At 42.3% G+C, this 24,144-nt stretch overlaps 1 protein-coding gene across 4 annotated transcripts in view; it reads right to left on the bottom strand.

Annotated features, from left to right (window-relative positions):
* Positions 1–24,144, bottom strand: part of LOC140193983 (rho-associated protein kinase 2-like) — a 264,425-nt gene that overhangs the window by 99,444 nt on the left and 140,837 nt on the right. For all 4 annotated transcript variants that reach the window (XM_072251236.1, XM_072251238.1, XM_072251235.1 and 1 more), the window contains exon 10: positions 6,056–6,119. In XM_072251236.1, coding sequence (XP_072107337.1) covers positions 6,056–6,119 — 64 coding nt within the window. The remainder of the gene's footprint in view (positions 1–6,055; positions 6,120–24,144) is intronic.

Raw genomic sequence — 24,144 nt, forward strand, 5'->3', positions numbered from 1 at the left:
TATTTAGTTCGTGGAATTTTACAAGAAAGCATTCAAAAATGGCTTCTAACTGAAGCACAACTCACACTTAAATGAGCAGTTGAAATAGCTCCCGTATCAATGATAACAGTAGTCAGAGACACAATTGAGTTAAAGTTAGGAATGAAAGTGAGCGTGAACAAAATTGCTATGTCTAAGCAGAAACCTATCTGGCTGAGCAAGTTATGTTACTGTTGTAGCAGGGGCTCACCTCTACCAGACAACTACAGATTTAACAGTGAAACTTGCAGAAAGTGCAACAAAGTAGGTCACATACAAAGAGCATGTTGGACAGACAAAAATAAATGGACTACACAGGGAACAGAAAATGCTAAAAAGCTGCAGTTTCAAAAAGAGCACTAATCTGCACGCTGTTGATGAAAAATCTAATAATTATGAGAGTGACACAGGACTGCGTAGCGTTGAGAATTACAAATTGAAAACTAACTGGAACAAGCAATATGGCCTGCACCAGAAGTGAATGGCAAATGGACACTGACTCAGCTGTTTCTGTCGCTGAACAAGATTAGCTTGAACAGCATTTCAAAGATACTAAATTGAAGCATGTAAGTATCCAACTAAAAACTTCTACTGGAGAAAAGATAACTCCTATGGGAATGACATTCTTGACAGTGAAATGCAACAACCAACAAGCCACAATGAGCTTGTACGCGGTAAAACCAGGACAGGAGAACCAACACTGTGGGGCCATGATTGGCTGAGACAACTACAATTTGATTGAAGATCCATCTACCATTTGCGTGCCTGTAATAGCATCAACTGAAAGTGAATTAAGAAAAGTACTGGATGAGAACACATTGGAAAATTGAAACGAATCAAAGGTAAAATAGTGCTAAGTGAAAATGCCACACCAAGCTTTGCAAAGCCCAACTGGTTCCTTATACCATGTGTGATAAAATAGCCAGTGAGGTAGATTGCATGGAGGCTGAAGAAATTCTTTCCAAGGCTGAATGCAGCCCATGGACAACTCCAGTAGTCCCAGTAGTCAAGAAGAATTGGTCTGTCAGAGTCCATGGTAATTTGAAGATCACCATCAAACCCAGTACTGAAAGTAGATCAATACCCTCTGCCCAGGATAAGGGACACCTTTGCAAATCTTTTGGGAGAAAAACACTTTAGCAAAGTAGACTTAGCTGAGGCCTACCGACAGATGGAGATGGAAGAATCCAAAACACTCACCATAAACACTCACAAAAGGTTTTATCGCTATAATAGGCTTATTTTTGGAGTAGCATCTGCACTCTGGCACAATGCCATAGTCCATGTGCTGCAAGGCAGTCCAGGCACTCAGTATTACCTGGATGACATCATTGTTATCAGTTAAGATGGCAAGGAACATCTCCAAAACCTCAAAGCAACGTTAAAAATATTAGTAGATAATGGCCTCAGCATACAACTTGACAAGTATGAAATCTTCAAACCAAGATCACTTACTGTGGTCACACTACTGATGCATAAGGACACAAGTGTGCTGAGAAAATTCAAGCAGTGGTGGATGCCCCAAGGCCAAAGGATGTGTCACAGTTGCGGTCCTTTTTAGGATTTGTGTGCTATAACAGGTTCCTGCCAAACCTGGCTACAGAGCTCCATCTATTGAACTCATTACTGCAGATTGGGAAGAAATGGCAATGTGAGGTGGTTTTCAAAAAAGTAAAGGAAATGGTGATGCCTTACACTGTACTCACACATTATGATCCATTCCATCCAGTGAAGTTTGCCTGTGATACCTTGCCTTATGGTATAGGTGCAGTCATGTCACATGTGATGGAAGTAAACACCCCACAGCCTTTGCATCACATTCCCATACCGCTGCAGAATAAAATTACGCACAAGTTGACAGAGAGGCCTTGAGTCTGGTTTCACGTGTAAAACATTTTAACCAGTACTTGCATGGGAGACAGTTTACGCTTGTTTCTGATCATCAACTACAGGTATCCATTTTCAATCCACAGAAGGGAGCTCCACCAACAGCAGCAGTACAAGTGCAGAGATAGGTTCTGTTTCTTGGAGGACTCATTTACAAGATTGAATTCAAGAGGGCAACACATCAAAAAAGTGTTGCTTACTCTTGGAAAAGGAACTACCAAAAAAATTTACCAAAAAGGACACTCCTCTTGATGTATTCACCACAATGCAAATCAAAAATCAAGACAGGGTACTTGGACAAGTATCAAAGACCTGCACTGATCAAATGGCTGGAGTGTTCAGAGATCTTTAACTTCTGCAGTCTGAGGTGCCCACCTGCTTCAAGCAGGCTTTAATTATACCGGTGCCTAAGAAGAACTTGGTAACCTGTCTCGATAACTATCATCTACCTCTACTATTACGTCAACTCAGGCCTAGGGGACCGGCGTCGGGCATGATGACAGACTCTCCACTTCTCCTTCTCCCTCATCAGTGTGTTCTGTTCATCTACATTAGCCTACGTCGAGCTCTATGATGACCTACCGATGCTCACCACTAAAATCGAGGTGAGAAGACTATAACTGGCGGGACATTGTCTACGCCACCCCAAGCTACCTGCCAGCCTAGTCATCATATGGGAGCCCAAGCATGGGAGGATGAACCCTGTGCACCCTCCCAAGATTATAGTCAACACGCTCCCAGAAGACAGCGACGCAGCTAATGTAGATGAACTGAACTATAATCCAGTAGCAATTAAATCCTCAGTGGTGAAACGCTTTGAGAGTTTGGTGCTGAAACCTATCAACTCCTGCTGGAGAAGCAACTTGGATCCACTCCACTTTGCCTACTGGACCAACAGGTCCACAGCAGATTCCATCTCATTGGTTCTTCGCTCAACCCTGGAACATCCGAACAGTAAAGATGCATACATTAGGATGCTCTTTATTGACTAGACCTTGGTCTCAGTACCTCCTTGTGTAATTAGATCCTGGATTTCCTTACCTGCAGATCTCAGTACTGTTCAGATTGACAACGTTTCCTCCATGATCTTCACCAGTCAGGTGCACCACAAGTCTATGCACCTAGACCCTTCTCTACTCACTATGACTGTGGCTAAGCACAGCTCCAATGCCATATTCAAGTCTCCTTAGGACACCATTGTCTAGGCCCAATCAGTGTAAAGGAGGAAGACTGAAAACCTGGCCGAGTGCTGCCATAACAACAACGTCTTACTTATTGTCAGCAAGACCAAGGAGCTGATTATTGACTTCAGGGGAGGAAACCAGAGGACCATTAGCCAGTACTCATAGGAGGATCAGAGATGGAGAGGGTCAGCAATTTTAAATTCTTTGGTGTTATCATTTCAGAGGACCTGTCCTGGATCCAGCATGTATGCACAATTCTGAAGAAAGCACTGCAGCACCTCTACTTCAAGAGAATTTTTCGAAGATTCAAAATGACATATAAAACTTTGACAAACTTCTAGAGATGTATAGATGTATATTGACTGGCAGCATCACAGCCGAGTACAGAAATACCAGTGCCCTTTAATAGAAAATCCTACAAAAAACAGTGGATATGGCTCAGTCCAATATGGGTAAAGCACCCCCATCATTGAGCACACCTACACGAAGCATTGTCGCAGGAAAGCAGCAATCATCATCAGGGACCCCCACTACCCAAGACATGCTCTCATCTCACTGCTGCCATCAGAAAGGTACAGAAGCCTCTGGACTCACACCACCAGGTTCAGGAACAATTATTACCCCTCACCATCAGAATCTTGACTTCTCTTGGCCCATCATTGAAATGTTCCCACAACCTATGGGCTCACTTTCAAGGACTTTTCATCTCATGTTCTCGATATTTATTGCTTATTTATTTTTTTTATATATTTGCATAGTTTGTTGTATTTGTGCACTGGTTGAACACCCAAGTTGTTGTGGTCTTTCATTGATTCTATCATAATTATTCTCTTATTGGATTTATTGAGTATGCCCAAAAGAAAATTAATTTCAGGGTCATATATGGTGACATATGTGTACTTTGATAATAAATTTATTTTGAACTTTTTGAACTTTGAATGTGTCCCTATTACAACAGAGTTGATCCAAAGGGGAACCAGAACAGGCCCCACACTGTCTCAAGTCTACAGGGCCACCTAAAATGGCTGGAATGTACAGCAGAAACTCCAGTTTCCCTATTTTACCAGCGCCGTGATGAACTTACTCTTGATGGGGGTTGTCTTATGTAGGGATTGAGTTGTTTTGTCATTCAAGCTGAGAGCTAAAGTGTTGGAGGAGCTACATCTTGACATGGTTAAAATTAAAGTGTTTGCTCAAAGCTTTGTCTGCTGTCCTATGATAAATCAGCAGATCAAGCAGCTTGCTGTGTACTGTGCAGGATGCCAACACACTCAGAAAATGCCAAGAACAGTGCCTCTCCATCCCTGGGAATGGTCGGCATTGTCCTGGCAGAGGATTCATGTGGATTTTTCAGGACTGCTCATTGGCACAAATTTCTTGGCAGCAGTGGATGCAGCTACAAAGTGGCCAGAAGTGTTCCCAATAGCCTCCAATTCAGCATCAGAGACCGTTGATGTACGAAGCAATGACTGGTGTTCCAGAACATGTAGTGACAATGGACTACAGTTTGTGGAAGAACAGTCTCAGTCATTCCAAAAAATGAATGGAATAAGGTATCTGCACCGTACCAAACAGCTAAAAATGGTTTCGCTGAAAGGTTTGTCCAGAGTCTATAGAACACACTGCAAGCAATATCAGCAGAATACACTACTTTAACACTGAATCAGAAGCTCAGATTTCCTCCATGCATATTGCAAATGCAGCACACACCATAGCCAAAAACTCCTCAGCTCTGCTGCTCCTGGGTCATCACTTGCATTCACCTTGGGTCTCCTCAAACCCAAATCTCAGAAATAGTATGCAGGACAAACAGATGAGATAAATTGCAGGCTCAATGTTTCACTCCTGGACAAGCATTCCTAGCAAGGGACTACAGAGGTGATCAAAAGTGGGTACTCAGAAAGACAAGAACAGATTGGACCACTCCCTTACTCAGTGGAGATTGTGTTTAATATCATCTGGAGATGACACATCAATCAGTTGAGGAGAGCAGAATCAATTACCTTATAAAAGTAGGAAAGCTTCCATGGCATTCAAATCTTTAGGCCTGAATGGGACAATTTAAAAATTTACTATGCTGTGGCTATCTGTATAATGGTTGTATTGTGTATAACATAGAAACATAGAAAACCTACAGCACAATACAGGCCCTTCGGCCCACAAAGTTATGCCGAACATGTCCTTACCTTAGAAATTACCCAGGGTTACTCACAGCCCTCTATTTTTCTGAGCTCCATGTACCTGTCCAGGAGTCTCTTAAAAGACCCTATCGTATCCGCCTCCACCACCGTCACCAGCAGCCCATTCCACGCACTCAGCACTCTCTGCATAAAAAACTTACCCCTGACCTCTCCTCTGTACCTACTTCCAAGCACCTTAAAACTGTGCCCTCTCGTGCTAGCCATTCCAGCCAGCCCTGGGAAAAGGCCTCTGACTATCCACACGATCAATGCCTCAGCTACACAGGGAGGAGTGTTGTGTACTTAATATTTCAGTAGTATTTGAGTGATATTGTAAGTACATTGTTTGATTAAGCATCCTTGTTTAAATAAACCATTACAGGTTTTATATAAAAAATGATCAATTGCATAAGTCATGACGCTACCACATAACATGTGTGTGCCTCACTTAAAGTAAACACAAACTAAGATTCGCAATTCTCAGCTCTACTGTTTTCCTTCCAATTAGTTTTTATATTTTGGAGCTAGAAAACATAACACCCATCTGTTACAGAGATTTGGCATCTTCATTTGTGCTATATCTCCAAGTTTACAATGAACAAATTGAATGTCCACCTTACATTTCAATATTCAAGTCATTCGAAGATTATATAAAACAAAGAATCTTCCCGCAGAACAGTAATTCTAACAAACAACATGACTGAAATAGAAAAACATTTTAAATAATTAAAGAGAATAACTTTGTACTTGCCTTGTGTGACAACTATACATCAGTCTAGTACTCACCTCAATTTTATTGGGTACATTGGGCTCATTTTCTTTATAGGATGCAGGCGTATCACTTAGCAACCTGAGGGAGAAGATGATTTAAAGGTTAGTAGCCATGACAAAATTTGGAACTCAATTTAAAATGAGTGTGCAATTTGACTCAGCATTTCTTTTATTTATCAACCAACTCACACCAAACATGAAAGCTCTAACTTTGATATGGGTTGAGAAAGGAGAAAAAACTCTTAAGCTCTAGGTACTCTGGGATAGTCAGCAAGAAAAATCATTCAATCCAAATTGTTGTCCAAAACAAAAAAACCAATGCAGGTGAACAATTACCACAAACAAATTTTGTTTTCTGTCATTCAGTGCTTCCATTTACTCATCAATTATTGGAGGGTTCTGGTGCCTGATGCGATTGAAAGATGGTGGAAGTACAGTCAGCCCTGAGTTTTACAAAGGAGCTTACTGAAAAATCCTAATCATCATTTATATAGTGACTATAACCCCACCCCTGGAAGTTTTCATGTTCTACTGTTTTACAACATTGAATCACAGTGGATTTAATTTGGCTTTTTTGACACTGATCAACAGAAAACAAAGACTATTTCGTGTCAAAGTGAACAGATCCCTACAAAGTGATCTAAAGTAATTACAAATATAAAACACAAAATAATTGATTACACAAGTGTTCACCCTCCTTTAATATGACACACCAAATCATCACTGGTGCAGCCAAACAGTTTTAGAAGTCACATAATTAGTTAAGTGGAGATCTATTTTTGGAGACCTATGTGCAGTCAAGGTGCTTCAATTGATTGTAGTAAAAAATACACAGGTATCTGGAAGGTTCAACTGCTGGTGAGCCAGTATCCTGGCAAAAACCACACCATGAAGACAAAATAACACTTCAAGCAACTCCATGAACAGATTATTGAATATCACAGTCAGGAGATGGATACAAGAAAATTTCCAAGTCACTGAATATCCCTTGGTGTACAGTTAAGTTAGCAATCAAGAAACGGAAAGAACCTGCCTAGAAAGGGACTAGTGAGGGAGGCCACCAAAAGACCTATGACAGCTCTGGCGGAGTTACAAGCTTCAGTGGCTGAGACGGAAGAAACTGCGCATACAACAACTGTTGCCCGGGTGCTTCACCAGTTGCAGCTTTATGGGAGATTGTCAAAGAAAAAATCCACTGCTAAAAAGACTCAGATGAAATCTTGGCTAGAGTTTGCCAGAAGGCATGTGGGAGACTCTAAAATCAGCAAGAAAACTGTACGGTCTGAAGAAACCAAAACTAAACTTTTTGACCATCAGACTAAACACTATGTTTGGCGTAAGCCAAATACTGCACATCACCAAAAACACACCATCCCTGCCATGAAGGTAGACAGTAAAAAGAATGCAGCTAAATACAGGGAGATCCTGAAGGAAAACCTGTTGCAGTCTGCAAGAAAACTGCAACTTGGGAGATATGTTTTCCAGCAAGACAATGAGCCCAGCCATAATTCAAACGCTACACAGGAATGACTTAAAAACAACAAAGTTAATGCCATGGAGTGGCCAACTCAGGGTCCAAACCTCAAATGAATTGTGAGTTTGTGGCTGGACTTGAAAAGGACAATTCACTCACAATCTCCTTGCAGTCTGACAGAGTTTAAGCAGTTTTGTAAAGAAGAAAGGGGAAATTTTGTAGTGTCCAGATGTGCAAAGCTGATACAGGCCCATTCACACAGACCGTATGTAATTGCTGCCAAAGGTGCAGCTACTAAATGCTAATTTGAAAGGGATGAATACTTAAGCAATCAATGAATTTGTGTTTTATATTTGTAAATAATTTAGATCACTTTGTAGAGAGCTGTTTTCCAACTGACACAAAAGAGTTTTTCTGTTGATCAGTGTCAAAAAAGCCTAATTAAATCCACTGAGATTCAATGTTGTAAAACAATAAAATGAAAACTTCCAAGTGAGGTGAGTACTTTCTATAGGTACTGTGTGTTGGATTACAAAAAAATCTGAGGTACTAGTCTAACTAAGCAAAAATCTTTCAAGTAGTAAGTTATTTTCTGCAGCACAGTAAATGAAAACTTTACCTGAATGGAAATCTGCACATTCTAAAATGCGATAAAATAATAATACAAAGGTTTGCATTAGAGCAGTGGCAATAGAGGGGATACAACCCTAGTGGCTCCCAGGGTGACAAACCTTTTTGAGAGCATGTCTGTTCCAGCCTGTCGAGGCAGTTCATTTTGTATTCAGTTCCTTTTGTACAAACATCACTTCCTGTACACAAGCTGATTTTAAAATCATTTCCTGTGTGGATTAATTCGGATTTCAACTTGAAGCACATGATGTAGAAAGGCATCCATCTCCATCACCCCCCCCCCACACCATTTGCCCTTGAAATAGCAATATCTATGAGTCTTAATACAGTAAACATTTAGTATATATTTTGAAGGAAGTATTACATTTATTGGTATTAAGCTATCGTTGTGCCAGGAGTTCACAGAATGTTGCGTGTGTGTATATTACCTTGGGGTACACTGCTCATGAGGATAATCAATAGTATTAGTATATTCAGGGCTGCAATGATTCTGCATTGAATTTAGCACATTTTATTTAACTTACTGCAGTTACACAAGCAAGTTCTCATTAAAAGCCCTGAAGAAAGCCTCTGGCTTGTGTGATTTTTGAAAAGGTGTTTACCTCCCTGTCTAGCTTTGTACACATGCACAGCGAGTAGAGTGAAAAGATGACTCATCTTCAAAGGCACCACCTGTGGTCTAAGAACACAATGAATGCTGTACGCTACAATGACTGCTTCAAAACTGAGCAAATTCGATCCAGTCTTCACGACAAAACCCCATAGCTACAGCATGGGCCCTTGCCAGAGCTGAAGTGGCAAGAATGAGAGCAGTGCAAAGCGCCAAGTTGAAATGCAAATGGAGAAAGCTCATATAAACATGGAGAAAGCTGATGTACAGGCTACATTGAGTGCTTTCAAAGAGGAGCATGAAGCTGAGGCTGCCTCAGCAGAGGCAAAGGTGTAAAGCAAGACAAACAGAAGAACCACCTTCCTGTTATGCTTCACACTGAATTTTTACCCAGTACTTCTCTGCTTCAGATTCAAATCCAAAGATAAACCCTGAAGGCTGAAAGAGAGAAGTACCCAACTTGAAAACGCATGGGTGTTCACCACTTAGTAAGAGCACACAAGGGATGAACAGTGCACCAAATGCATCAGTGGTTCACTTTTCAACAGAAGCTACAAAAGAATCAGCTCCACAGCCTTAACTCACTGCACCAGGCTGCAGTGATAAATCACCATTGGACAATAGTTTGAGTTGGATGCTGAGAGTGGCCATAGAAGCCCTGGGCACAGTCATTTACATGTGGGCAAGACAGTCATCCGGATGTAAACGTAACTTTGCTGGATCAAATAACAACAGCACAAAAAGATTGTTACTTTTATCTTTTCACCCGTTTATTTCTTCGAGCTCAGCCGGCGAGTGAACTTGGACCCGACATCAGGGAGAGACTCTTTCTCATCTCCCCGGCGGCTCAACAAGTTCACTTCCTGATATCAAAATTGTCAGCAGTTATAAGGCCACCGATACAAACGAACAATCAGTTTGATAACCATTCCGGTCAAGTCAATGGACTACTGATACAAAAGTACAATCAATTTGTCAGACACTCCAGCCACCTTAATTAAAGAATGTCCTATCTGGTTTGCTGGAGCCACAACTTAATTACAAAGATAAGAACATCCGTCAAATTTATGCTTTAATTAAGAAAGGAATGTTCTGTCTAATTTCCATCAGGTACTGCTTTTTGTCAAAATCAAAAAGGGTGAAAAGCCCAGAGACATCTTATGTGGACCTGGGCAAACTTTAATCATCTTGCTCCAAAGAAGGCAGCTGTGAGACATTATTCAAACACACTGCAGTCACAGACATAGTCAGTACTTAATTCATTGTTTACAGGGATCTGAGAATCCCCCATTGCCTTAAACTTTATCACAGAGAGTGGTGGAGAATCTCGGAAGGGTAGCAAGGTAGGCTGGAAAAACAGTAACGATACATTGCAGAACACAGATGGACACATGGTGCAGCATGCACCAGTGGACTCCAGGAAACTAGCTAGAAACCTTTTGACACTTCAGAAGAATTAGACCCAGATACAGCTGTAAATTCAGGGACAGCACCTTGGACTACTACTTATTCTAGCATACCCGTTGCACAGCAGGGAGCCAGCTGAGCATCAGATGTAACTACTTCCTCATACATTCCAAAGACATGTTCTGGAACATCAGCAGCTGCTAGAATTAGAGCCAGTGGATTTGTTGTGACCCTTCCCAATCCTTACTGACTGTAACCATATTCCCAATAACAAGGATGAAGTCCCAACTCCTGAAGTTGCATGCAGTCATTTACACCTTAAAGACATCGTGACAACATACCCCAACTTGACGCTTCTGTTGATATGCTTCTGTTGCTTGGCGGAGACACCATCTGTGTACATAAGATACATGAACACTGCTCCTCGGCCCATGGTCAACACGTTTAAGAATAATATCCAGGAGAATGGATGCCCACATCATTTCAGGCTCTGTGAGAGTTAAGTGCCTATATGAAGGAGAAGGTTGGAGGTGTAGCCAAAAAATCCTTTGCAGTGGTTGGCACATTTGTAAGCAATCTCTCAGTGCAGAGCATCTGAATTGGACAAAGAGTGGAATCTTTCTTGTTATTCAGATGTATGCAGAGGAAGTGCAGTGGATCACAAAGCAGGAATCTTTCCCAATCCAAAGTTACCTCAGTGAACTCTGTCCCTTTCTTGACTGAGGGGCTACTGTGAGTTAGAAGAAGTATTAAGAGGGCATAACTCATTTCCAAGGTACCTCACAGAATCATCATACTGGGTGAGCACTATGCACTGTTCCTCCTAAAATGCATGGATGATTGGCCACGCAATAACTGAAATGCTCATGTGCACATAGCCTTCGTTGTCGTTCAGCTGAAATTTTCTTTTATATAAAGCTTTATTGTGCCACAGTTTTCAAGCCACGTGAAAATTTCCTTTTCAGAGTAATAGTTGGTCTGCACAGCTGTAAAAAAAAATTCGAGGGAACACTGGCACTGCATCACTGCTCTGCTCATCAGACATTACCATAAGCAAGTATGTCCTCAAAGCAGACATCTTCAAAGAGAGAATGAATAAAGACTGTGCAGTAAGACTATTTTCATGGCCAGTCTTGGAGATCGTCCTTCTTTAACCAAAGACTTAATGAAATGATCATCTGACTTTTAGTTTAAATAGTTAAGTTGATATCCCATGGATGCCAGGTGGGAAGTGTTCAAGCCTGCAGAGCCACAGTTCATTTTGTAGGAACACCACCTCCTGTACATAAGCTGTTTTGTTAATATAATTTCCTGCATAGATTAATTCAGATTTCGACTTGAAGCACACATGTAGAAAGATAACAATCTCCATTAATTCAGTACTGAAGTTAATATGTACTTTACTTAACTTTCTACAGTTTCACAAGAAAGCTCTCACTAAAACCCCCGAAGAAAGCTTCCAGCTTGGGTGAAATTTTGAGAAGGTGTTTAACTCCTTGCCTAGCTTTTGTACAGTGGGTGTCACTGTGAGGGCAGTAAAATGTTCCAAAATTGGCAATAAAATTTTAAAAAACTTCTCTTGCATGCCATGAAAACGTTGAACAAAGATTACCAATTAATGAATTATCAACAATAATTCTGGACTTTTTAAGGAAAAGGGATGAGTCCTGTTGCTTATTTACATGTATTTATTGTTTTGCTATAAAAGCATAACAGAAATAAATGTAGCATTTTAGAAAACCTTTTCAAAAGTTATTAATATCTTAAATGACAATTGAAAAGTTACATTATTTCTAAATAGTATTGCTATTGTAATCATTTACTATCCAAATATCACCAAATCCAGGACTGTGAGGATTTCAAAACGTACCCTCTAACGTCACATGCTCTTGCATCCGTCTAGCTGACAATTTCCAATAAAAACGCTTCTGATGAAAACATTGCACTTCTCTCGGGTTGTAAAAAAAATCTGCTGCTTCATTTGGTAGCAAATGATCATTATGTACCGTATCTTTTTATTACGGGTGAAGTTTAAAAGAATTGAGGGACAACACTGTAAGCTGTGTGCCAACTAAATTTTTTCACGTGCTATCTTGAGTGTTCATCACACTTCCAGAGAAAGAGGGAGCAACAGAATTTGAGTTACATCGTACTATAAGCCTGATGAGCCACGTGGCAAAAATTATTCTCAGAGTAATCATGATGAGAGCAAGACACTGTATAAAACCAGAAATCAGTAAAGAACAATGCGGCTTTGTGGAAAACACTGGAACTAGAAATGCAATTTTCATGCTGCGGATGATCTGTGAATGAGCCATCCAGGTACAAGAAGACATCTACCTATGTTTCATTGACTATACAAAAGCTTTTGACACTGTCAGACAGCAAGATCTTCTGGAAATGCTTCAAGATCTTGACATAGATGGGAAAGATATACGTTTCTTAAGAAACTTATACTGGGACCAGACAGCATCCATCAGAATAGAAGGAGAAGTGAGTGAGTATGTGAATATCATGAGAGGAGTTAGGCAAGGTTGTGTCTTTTCGCCAGACTTATTCAACCTGTATAGTGAAATTACCTTGAGAAGTATCAAAGACATCAAAGGATTCACAATTGGAGGCCATAATATAAATAACATCAGATATGCTGATGACATCGTACTAATAGCTGACTCAGAAACAAAACTTCAAGAACTACTCACTATAGTGGCAGCAGAAAGTAATCGCAGAGGCCTCTCAATCAACACCAAGAAGACAGAAAGCATGGCCATCTCCAGGAAGGCAAACATCCCATAAATGTGTGATCAAGATTGGAAATACAAACATCAAACAAGTCAACAAATTCAAACATCTTGGCAGCCTAATAACAAGTAATGGCAGGTGCGACACAGGTATCAAATACAGAATAGCAATGGCGAAAGAAGCTTTCCAAAAAATGAAGACCATATTAACAGACAGAAAGATAATCACGCACACTAAAAACAGAATACTGCAGTGCTACATTTATTCTATCCTGACTTATGGAAGTGAATGCTGGACCATTTCTCCAGCAATGGAAAAGAGACTAGAAGCAGCTGAATTATGGTTGTACAGGAGAATGTTAAAAATATCATGGACCACACACACATCAAATGAAGAAGTTCTCAGAAGAGCCCAAGCAGTTCGATCACTCATACCAACAATAAGAGAAAGACAGATTCCTAGGACACAACATGCTGAAAGATGGACTAGAAAAACTCATACTCTCTGGAAAGATTGAGGGGAGTAAACCTAGAGGAAGACCTCGGCTTATGTACATCAAAAGCATAGCCAGGTGGCTACACATCGAGAAAATGGAAGTCATCCAAAAAAACGAAGGATAGATCTACATGGAAAACCAAGGTCACGAAAGTCCGCATCGGATATGGTACCTAGACAGACAGACAGATCTTGAGCGTGCATGCCATAGGTTCACCAGCCCTGAATTAGAACAATGCAAACACTTAAGAATTTCCAACAATATGTAAGCATGCAAAGAAATTTAGATTATAGTTTCTAATAAATATATTAATACTATTTTTGAACCTCTTAAATTGTAAAAGCAGCCAGAACTACTACACAAAAATTGTTACTCACTAAAGATAACCGGCGAACCAATTGTGAAATGGAGAGCTACGAGAGAGGAGGTAGCGCACAGGTCTGGGAGTGAAGTTTAAAAGGGGAAAGCTTCATGGGAACTTGGCTATAACCAGAGCACCAATCGTGGGTTGGAGAACAGGGAAGATTCAGACATAAAAGGAAGACACTGCCTGGCAGAGTGGTCAAAGGAGCAGTCATTGATGGAGTGTTCTGAGTCAGAGTGTTAGTGCTTTGGCTCATTTGGGCTTTGGCGAGGTAAGTGTGTAAGTGGACTTTGGATTTTTCCTTGCATTTTTTGAGGAATAGAGAGTATGTCTTCAGGGTTAGTACTTTGATCTCAGTGTCAGATATGGGAGTCCTGGGAATCTTCCAGTCTCCCAGATGGCCACATCTGTGCCAGGTGCACCGAGATGCAGCTCCGGAGAAACCTTGTTAAGGATCTGGAGCTGCGGCTTGATGACCTACAGCTTATTAGGGAAAGTGATCAGGAGATAGATAGGAGCTACAGGGAGCTTGTCACCCCGAGGCTGCAGGAGTTAGACAAGTGGGTGACTGAAGGGAAGAACTCAGACAGTAGAAAGCACCCCTGTGGCCATCCGTCTCAGTAATCGTTATCTAGTTTTGGATGCTGTTGGGGTGGGGGTGTGATCTGACAGAGAATTACCACGGCGATCGGGTCTCTGGCACTGAGCCTGGTTCCGTGGTGGAGAAGGGAGAGAAGGTGATGAGGAATGTGGTAGATATAAGGGATTCCATAGTAAGGGGAACAAACAGGAGGTTCTGTCAGCCGGATAGAAAGACCCGCATGGTGTGTTGCCTCCCAGGTGACAGGGTACAGATGTCTTGGATCGCGTGCAGACTACTCTTAAGTGAGAGGGTGACAGCCAGAATTCTTGGTACACGTTGATACCAATGACATAGGTAGAAAAAGGGAGGAGGTCCTGAAGAGAGAATTCAAGGAGTTGGGTAGGAAGCTGAAAAGCAGGACCTCCAGGGTAGGAATCTCAGGATTGCTGCCCATGCCACACGCTAACAAGCACAAGAATAGCATGATCAGGCATACTAATGGGTGGCTGAGAGACTGGAGTAGGGGGCAGGGCTTCAGATTCCTGGATCACTGGGGCCTCTTCTGGGGGAGGTATAACCTATACAAAAAGGATAGGTTACATGAACCCAAAGGGGTCCAAAATCCTAGCAGGCAGGTTTAATAGAGCTGTTAGGGAGGATTTAAACTAATTTGGCAGGGGGATGGGGCTGAGGAAGGGGAAAACAGAAATAAATCAAAGATAGCGTTCAACTGAGATGATAGAAAGGACAGAGATGAGACAGAATCAAAGCCAGTGGGATAATTTACAGGGGAATAGAGACGTGGTGCAGTTAAAACAGAAAGCAACAAATACTGGACTGAAAGTGTTACATTTGAATTCACGCAGCATAAGAAATAAAATGGACTATCTTGAAATTCGGCTACAGATTGGCAAATATAACGTTCTGGCCATCTTTGAAACTTGGCTAAAGGGTGGCTGCCATTGAGAGCTGATCGTCCAAGGATATACGGTGTATCCGAAAGATAGTTTAGTAGGTAGAGAGGGTGGTGTGGCCCTGTGTATAAGAAATAATATTAAATCGTTAGAAAGGGGTGACATAGGATCAGAATATGTAGAGTCTCTATGGGTTGAGTTACGAAATGGCAAGGGTAAAAGGACCCTATTGGCAGTTATACAGGTCTCCAAACAGCAGCTGGGATGTGGATTACAAATTACAGCAGGAGATAGAAAAGGCATGTCAGAAAGGCAATGTCATGATAATCATTGAGGACTTTAACATGAAAGTGGATTGGGAAAACCAGGCGAATACTAGGCTTCAAGAGAGAGAATTTATAGAATGTCTAAGGGATAGCTTTTTAGAATAGCTTGTTGTTGAACCCACTAGGGGACTGGCTGTGCTGTATTGGGTGTTGTGCAATGATCCGGAGGTGATAAGAGAGGTTAAGGTTAAGGAACCCTTAGGGAACAATGATCACAATATGATCCAGTTCACTTTGAAATTTGAGAAGGAGAAACAAAGTTCCAGTGTATCAGTATTTCACTGGAATAAAGGAAATTACAATGGCATGAGAGGGGAACTGGCCAAAGTTGACTGGAAAGGGACACTAGCAGGAAGGACAGCAGAGCAGCAATGGCTGGAGTTTCTGTAAAAAATGAGGAAAATGCAAGACAGATATATTGCAAGCAAAAAAAATTTTTCAAATGGAAGAAGGACACTACCATAGCTGACAAGTGAAGTCAGAGCCAAAGTAAAAGCAAAAGGGAGGGCATACAAGGAAGCCAGAGCTAGTGGGAAGATAAAGTATTGGGAAGCTTTTAAAAATTTGCAGAAGGAAACTAAGAAGGTCATTAGAAAGGAAAAGATGAATTATGAAAGCAAGCTGGTGACTAATATCAAAGAAGATACTAAAAGCTTTTTAAGCACATAAAAGTCAACTAGGCTGACTGGGGGGAATGCCATACTAGATCTAGTATTGGATAATGAACTGTGTCAGGTCACAGATCTCTCAGTGGGTGAGCATCTGGGGGACAGTGACCACCACTCCCTGGCCTTTAGCATTATCATGGAAAAGGATAGAATCAGAGAGGACAGGAAAACTTTTAATTGGGGAAGGGCAAATTATGAGGCTATAAGGCTAGAACTTGCAGGTGTAAATTGGGATGATGTTTTTGCAGGGAAATGTACTATGGACATGTGGTTGATGTTTAGAGATCTCTTGCAGGATGTTAGGGATAAATTTGTCCTGGTGAGGAAGATAAAGAATGGTAGGGTGAAGGAACCATGGATGACAAGTGAGGTGGAAAATCTAGTCAGGTGGAAGAAGGCAGCATACATGAGGTTTAGGAAGCAAGGCTCAGATGGGTCTATTAAAGAATATAGGGAAGCAAGAAAGGAGCTTAAGAAGGGGCTGAGAAGAGCAAGAAGGGGGCATGAGAAGGCCTTGGCGAGTAGGGTAAAGGAAAACCCCAAGGCATTCTTCAATTATGTGAAGAAAAAAAAGGATGACAGGACTGAAGGTAGGACCGATTAGAGATAAAGGTGGGAAGATGTGCCTGGAGACTGTGAAAGTGAGCAAGGTCCTCCATGAATATTTCTCTTTGGTATTCACCAATGAGAGGGAACTTGATGACGGTGCGGACAATATGAGTGAGGTTGATGTTCTGGAGCATGTTGATATTAAGGGAGAGGAGGTGTTGGAGTTGTTAAAACACATTCGGACGGATAAGTCCCCGGGGCCTAAATGGAATATTCCTCAGGCTGCTCCACGAGGCGAGGGAAGAGATTGCTGAGCCTCTGGCTAGGATCTTTATGTCCTCGTTGTCCACGGGAATGGTACCGGAGGATTGGAGGGAGGCGAATGCTGTCCCCTTGTTCAAAAAAGGTAGTTGGGATAGTCCGGGTAATTATAGACCAGTGAGCCTTACGTCTGTGGTGGGAAAGCTGTTGGAAAAGATTCTTAGAGATAGGATCTATGAGCATTTAGAGAACCATGGTCTGATCAGGGACAGTCAGCATAGCTTTGTGAAGGGCAGATTGTGTCTAACAAGCCTGATAGAGTTCTTTGAGGAGGTGACCAGGTATATAGATGTGGGTAGTGCAGTGGATGTGATCTACATGGATTTTAGTAAGGCATCTGACAAGGTTCCACACGGTAGGCTTATTCAGAAAGTCAGAAGGTATGGGATCCAGGGAAGTTTGGCCAGGTGGATTCAGAATTGGCTTGCCTGCAGAAGGCAGAGGGTTGTGGTGGAGGGAGTACATTCAGATTGGAGGATTGTGACTAGTGGTGTCCCACAAGGATCTGTTCTGGGACCTCTACTTTTCGTGATTTTTATTAACGACCTGGATGTGGGGGTAGAAGGGTGGGTTGGCAAGTTTGCAGATGACACAAAGGTTGGTGGTGTTGTAGATAGTGTAGAGGATTGTCAAAGATTGCAGAGAGACATTGATAGCATGCAGAAGTGGGCTGAGAAGTGGCAGATGGAGTTCAATCTGGAGAAGTGTGAGGTTGTACACTTTGGAAGGACAAACTCCAAGGCAGAGTACAAAGTAAATGGCAGGATACTTGGTAGTGTGGAGGAGCAGAGGGATCTGGGGATACAAGTCCACAGATCCCTGAAAGTTGCCTCACAGGTGGATAGGGTAGTTAAGAAAGCTTATGGGGTGTTAGCTTTCATAAGTCGAGGGATAGAGTTTAAGAGTCGCGATGTAATGATGCAGCTCTATAAAACTCTGGTTAGGCCACACTTGGAGTACTGTGTCCAGTGCTGGTCCCCTCACTATAGGAAGAATGTGGAAGCATTGGAAAGGGTACAGAGGAGATTTACCAGGATGCTGCCCGGTTTAGAGAGTATGCATTATGATCAGAGATTAAGGGAGCTAGGGCTTTACTCTTTGGAGAGAGGGAGGATGAGAGGAGACATGATAGAGGTGTACAAGATAATAAGGGGAATAGATAAGAGTGGATAGCTGGCACCTCTTCCCCAGGTCACCACTGCTCAATACAAGAGGACATGGCTTTAAGGTAAGGGGTAGGAAGTTCAAGGGGGATATTAGAGGAAGGTTTTTCACTCAGAGAGTGGTTGGTGCGTGGAATGCACTGCCTGAGTCAGTGGTGGAGGCAGATACACTAGTGAAGTTTAAGAGACTACTAGACAGGTATATGGAGGAATTTAAGGTGGGGGCTTGTATGGGAGGCAGGGTTTGAGGGTCGGCACAACATTGTGGGCCGTAGGGCCTGTACTGTGCTGTACTATTCTTTGTTCTATGTTCTAAAAGGTAAAAGAGAGCTGATGGGAGTTATAGGATCAATAGAAAATTACACTGGAGATATTGTAGTGAGAAATGCAGGGATGGAAGAAAAACTGAATGCATATTTTGCATCAGTCTTCACAGTGGAAGGCATCTGCAATACACCAGACATTCAAGAGTGTCAAGGAAAGAAATATGTGTAGTGAAAATTACAACTGAGAAGGTGCTCAGGAAGCTTAATGGTCTGAGGGTGGATAAATCTCTTGGACCTGATGGAATGCACCCCCGGGTTCTGAAGGAAGTAGCTGGAGAGATTTCGAAGGCATTACAAAGATCCTTCAAGAATCGATAAGAGTCTGGCATTGTACCGGATGACTGGAAAATTGCAAATGTTACTCTGCTATTTAAGAAAGGTGGGAGGCAGTAAAAAGGAAACTATAGAACTGTTAGCCTGACATCAGTGGTTGGGAAGATGTTGGAATCGATTGTTAGGGTTGAGATTACTGAATACCTGGAGGCACATGACAAGATAGGCCAAAGCCAGCATGGTTTCCTTAAAGGAAAATCCTGCCTGACGAACTTACTGCAATTTTTTGAGGAAATTACAAGCAGGGTAGACGAAGAGGCTGCAGTAGATATGGTGTACTTGGATTTTCAGAAGGCCTTTGACAAGGTGCCGCATATGAGGCTGCACCTGCAAGATAAGAGCCCATGGAATTACAGGGGAGTTACTAGCATGGGTGGAGCACTGGTTGATCAGCAGAAAACAGAGAATGGGAATAAAACAATCCTATTCTGGCCGGCTGCCGGTTACCAGTGGAGTTCCACAGGGGTTGGTGTTGGGACCGCTGCTTTTTACGATGTATGTCAATGATTTGGACTGTGGGATTAATGGATTTGTAGCTAAATTTGGCGATGATACAAAGATAGGTGGAGGAGCGGATAGTGTTGAGGAAACAGAAAGCCTGCAGAGAGACTCAGATAGTTTATGGGAATGGGCAAAGAAGTAGCAAATGAAATACAATGTTGGAAAGTGTATGGTCATGCACTTTGGTGGAAGAAATAAACGGGCAAGACTATTATTTAGGTGGTGAGAGAATTCAAAATGCAGAGATGCAAAGGGACTTGGGAGTCTTTGTGCAGGATACCCTAAAGGTTAACCTTCAGGTTGAGTCGGTGGTGAAGAAGGCGAATGCAACGCTGGCATTTATTTCTAGACATATCGAATATAAGAGCAGGGATGTGATGTTGAGGCTCTACGAGGCACACATGAGACCACACTTGGAGTATTGTGTGCAGTTGTCGGCTTCTTATTCTAGAAAGGATATACTGACATTGGAGAGGGTTCATCAGAGACAATTCACAAGAGTGATTCTAGGAATGAAAGGGTTATCATATAAGAAACGTCTGGCAGCTCTTGGGCTGTATTCTCTGCAGTTATGGAGAATAAGGAGCATCTCATAGAAACGTTCAGAATGTTAAAAGGCCTGGACAGATTACACATGGCAAAGTTATTTCCCATTGCAAGGGAGTCTAGGACAAGAGGGTACGACTTCAGGACCGAAGGACGTCCATTTAGAACAGAGATGCAGAGAAATTACTTTAGTCAGAAGGTGGTAAATCTGTGGAATTTGTTGCCATGGGCTGCTGTGGAGGCCAAGTCATTAGGTTCATTTAAGGCAGAGATAGATCGGTTCTTGATTAGCCAGGGCATCAAAAGGTACGGGGAGAAGGCAGGGGAGTGGGGATGACTGGAAAAATTAGATCAGCCCGTGACTGAATGGCAGAGCTGACTCTGCCGAGTGCTCCTGTATCTCATGGCCTTACGGTCTTAAGAATATCAGACAATTCCAGTGAAATAAAAGAACGGCAAATCTAATCAAGGTACTCAAAATTATCAAAACATCGTACTTGCTCCTGAATTGTGAAAAGAATTTGGCAAAAAAAGGGGTATGAAATAGGTAACAGAATTGCTGACTGTAAGATTTCAAGCCTATTTTTACCTTTAAAGTTTGATTTTCTCTTTTGGAGAAACATGATACTCCATGCTAATTATCTGAATACTGTAGTTCACTGTATTACTATACTGCTGTTTTTCACATCCTGATTATATTCCATTTACACAAATTTTTCTCCCCAAGAAAGCTGGCTCAGTGCTGTCTTTGCAACAAATCTTCGTAACTATCAACAGCCACAGCAGCTAGCAAACGATGCACGACAACCGTGACAGGGATTGAATGCTATCACAAAGTGAAATCAATTGACATAGGTGACAAAAGGGCTTCGCTTCCAGATGAGCTCAATGCCTTCCATGCTCACTTTGACCGTCAAAACCATTATGCACTCCCACAGCCCAATAATCCTGTGATTTCTGTGACTGAGACCAATGTAAGAGCATCCTTCAGGAGGGTGAACCCACGGAAAGCATCCAGTCCAGACGGGGTACCTCACTGAGTACTAAAGACCCGTGGTGGTCAACTGACTGGAGTGTTCAGCCTCTCACTTCAGTAGTGTGAGGTACTCAGCTATGTAAAGCAGGCTTCAATTATACTTAAGAAGATGGAAACCTGCCTCAGTGACCATTGTCCAGAAGCAGTTACATCCACAGTGATGAAGTGTTTTGAGAAGTGGTGATAAAAAGATATCAACCCCTGCCTAAGAGATTTGGATCCACTCCAATCTGCCTACCACACAACAGGTTCATAGCAGATGTCATTTCATTGACTTTTCACTCAATCCCGGAATACCTGGACAGCAAAGATTATCAGGATGCTCTTTACAGACTACAGTTTGGCATTCAATACTACCAGCCCCTCAGAAGAATCACTAAGATCCAAGACCTAGGCCTCAATACCTCCTTGTGCAATTGGATCCTCGATTTCTGCACTTACAGATCCCAGTCTGCTTAGATTGACAACAACATCTCCACAATCTCCACTTGCACAGAAGCACCACAAGGCTGTGTGCTTTGCCCCCTGCCCTACTAGCTTTCGAATTATGACTGCAGCTATGCACAGCTCCAATACCATGTTTAAGTTTGCTGATGACACTGCTATCATTGGCTGAAACAAAGATGGTGACAAATCAGCATATAGGAGGGAGATTGAAAGTCTGGCTGAGTGGTGCCACAACAACAACACCTCATTCAATGTTATCAAGAATATGGAGCTGACTATTGACCTTAGCAGGAGGAAACAAGGGGGGGGGAAGGGTCCATGAGCCAGTCCTCATTTGAGGATCAGAGGTGGAGACCGTCAGCAACTTTAAATTCTTCTGTTATCATCAGATGCCCAACACACAAGTGCAATTACAAAGAAAGCACAGCAGAACCTCTACTTCCTTAGGACTTTGCAAAGATTCGGCATGACATCCAAAACTTTGACTAAGTGTGGTCAAGAGACATTGGCTGGCTGCTTCACAGCCTGGTATGTAAACACCAATGCTCTTGAATGAAAAATCCTACAAAAAGTATTGGATACAACCCAGTCCATCATGGGTAAAGCCCTCCCCACCAATGAGCATTAACTACACAGAGCAACATTCATCATCAAAAACCCTACCACTCAGGTCATACAGTCGTCCCTCAGCATCCGCGGGGGATTGGTTCCAGGACCCCCACCGATACCAAAATCCGCAGATGCTCAAGTCCCTTATATAAAATGGTGTAGTATTTGCATATAACCTATGCACATCCTCCCGTATACTTTAAATCATCTCTAGATTACTTATAATACCTAATACAATGTAAATGCTATGTAAATAGTTGTTATACTGTATTGTTTACGTAATAATGACAAAAAAAAAACGTCTGTACATATTCAGTACAGACATAACCATCGTAGCTCTTCTGGGAACGCTGATGCTGCCTCGGCATCAGCCGATGCTGATTCTCCCGTGATCCTTAACTCCTTGAGGCTGTAGCGCTTTACATAGCTAGCCAGCCATCCCTTACTAGCCTTAAACTCCTTCCTCTCGCTCACAACACAAGTAGCGAACGAAGGAGACGCGAGGGGAACAATGCTCAAACAACGAGTGCTGGAGAGAGACTGAGGATCTGTGAAATGGCAGGAGGCTACAGCAGGATATGCCTACACATCACTTCATTCGCATGGGTTCAGTGTAGTGCTTGGCACGCAGCAAATTCAAGTTTTGCTTTTTGGAACTTCTTGGAATTTTTTTTCCTAATATTTTTGATCCGCGGTTGGTTGAATCTGCGGATATGGAGGGCCGACTGTACTGTTTCTCGCTGCTGCTATCAAGAAGCTGCTACAGGAGCCACAGGACTCACATCACCAGGGAGTCCAGGAACAGTTATTACCCCTCAACCATCAGGCACTTGAACCAGAAGGGGTAACTTTACTTGTCCCATCACTGAACTGTTCCCACAACCTATGGACTCACTTTCAAGGACCCTTCATCTCATGTTCTCGATTTCTATTGCTCATTTTTTATTATTATTATTTCTTGTTTTCCTTTTTGTCTTTTACACACTAGTTGTCTGCCATGTTGATTGCGGTCTTTCATTGATTCTACTATTACAAACAAGAGAAAATCTGCAGATGCTGGAAATCCAAGCAACACACACAAAATGCAAGAGGAACTCAGCAAGCCAGGCATCATCTATGGAAAAGAGTACTGTCGATATTTCAGGCCAAAACCCTTTGGCAGGACCGGAGGAAGAAAAAGCTGAGGAGTAGATTTAAAAGGTGGGGGGAGGAGCAGAGAACCACAAGATGATTATGGCCTCATCACAACAGTGGAGACCATGGATGGACATATTGGAATGGGAATGGGAAGTAGAATTAAAATGGTTGATCTCTGGGAGATCTCGCTTTTTCTGGTGGATAGAGCGTAGATGCTCGGTGAAGCAGTCTCCCAATCTACATTCGGTCTCACCAATATACAGGAGGCCACACTGACACTTTTCCATAGATGCTATCTGACCTGCTGAGTTCCTCCAGTGTTTTGTGTGTGCTGCTAGGATACAGTATACAACCCCAACAGATTCACAGGTGAAATGTCGCCTCACCTGGAAGGACTGTTTGGGGTCCTGAATGGTAGTGAGGGAGGTGGTGTAGGGGCAGGTGTAGCACTTGTTCCACTTGTAAGGATAAGTGCCAGAAGGGAGATCAGTGGGGAGGGACAAATGGACAAGGGAGTCACATAGGGCAGGGATCCCCAACCTTTTTTGCACCGCGGACAAGTTTAATATTGACAATATTCTTGTGGACCGGCCGACCAGGGGGGTGGGGGGGTGGTGTTCAAGTAGGGTTAAACTCACCTCAACATGTCTTCTACAGTTAGGGTTGCCAACTTTCTCACTCCCAAATAAGGGACAAAAGTAGCAGTCAAATATGGGACAGTGTTTACCCCGATAAAGACTACCATGACCATGAAGCCTTGTGCGGGCACCTGTGTGCATATGCGTGACGTGCGCATGCGCGTACGTGCCGATTTCTTTTTCCACAGATCGGTTTTGACTTAATCTTCCTGACTATGACGTACATACATTATTTCTACTTTATCTTGGCTGTGTATTTATCATATCATTCCTGCTTTGTTAGT

Source organism: Mobula birostris, chromosome 2 (genome assembly GCF_030028105.1).
Source record: "Mobula birostris isolate sMobBir1 chromosome 2, sMobBir1.hap1, whole genome shotgun sequence".
Lineage (NCBI taxonomy): Eukaryota > Metazoa > Chordata > Chondrichthyes > Myliobatiformes > Myliobatidae > Mobula > Mobula birostris.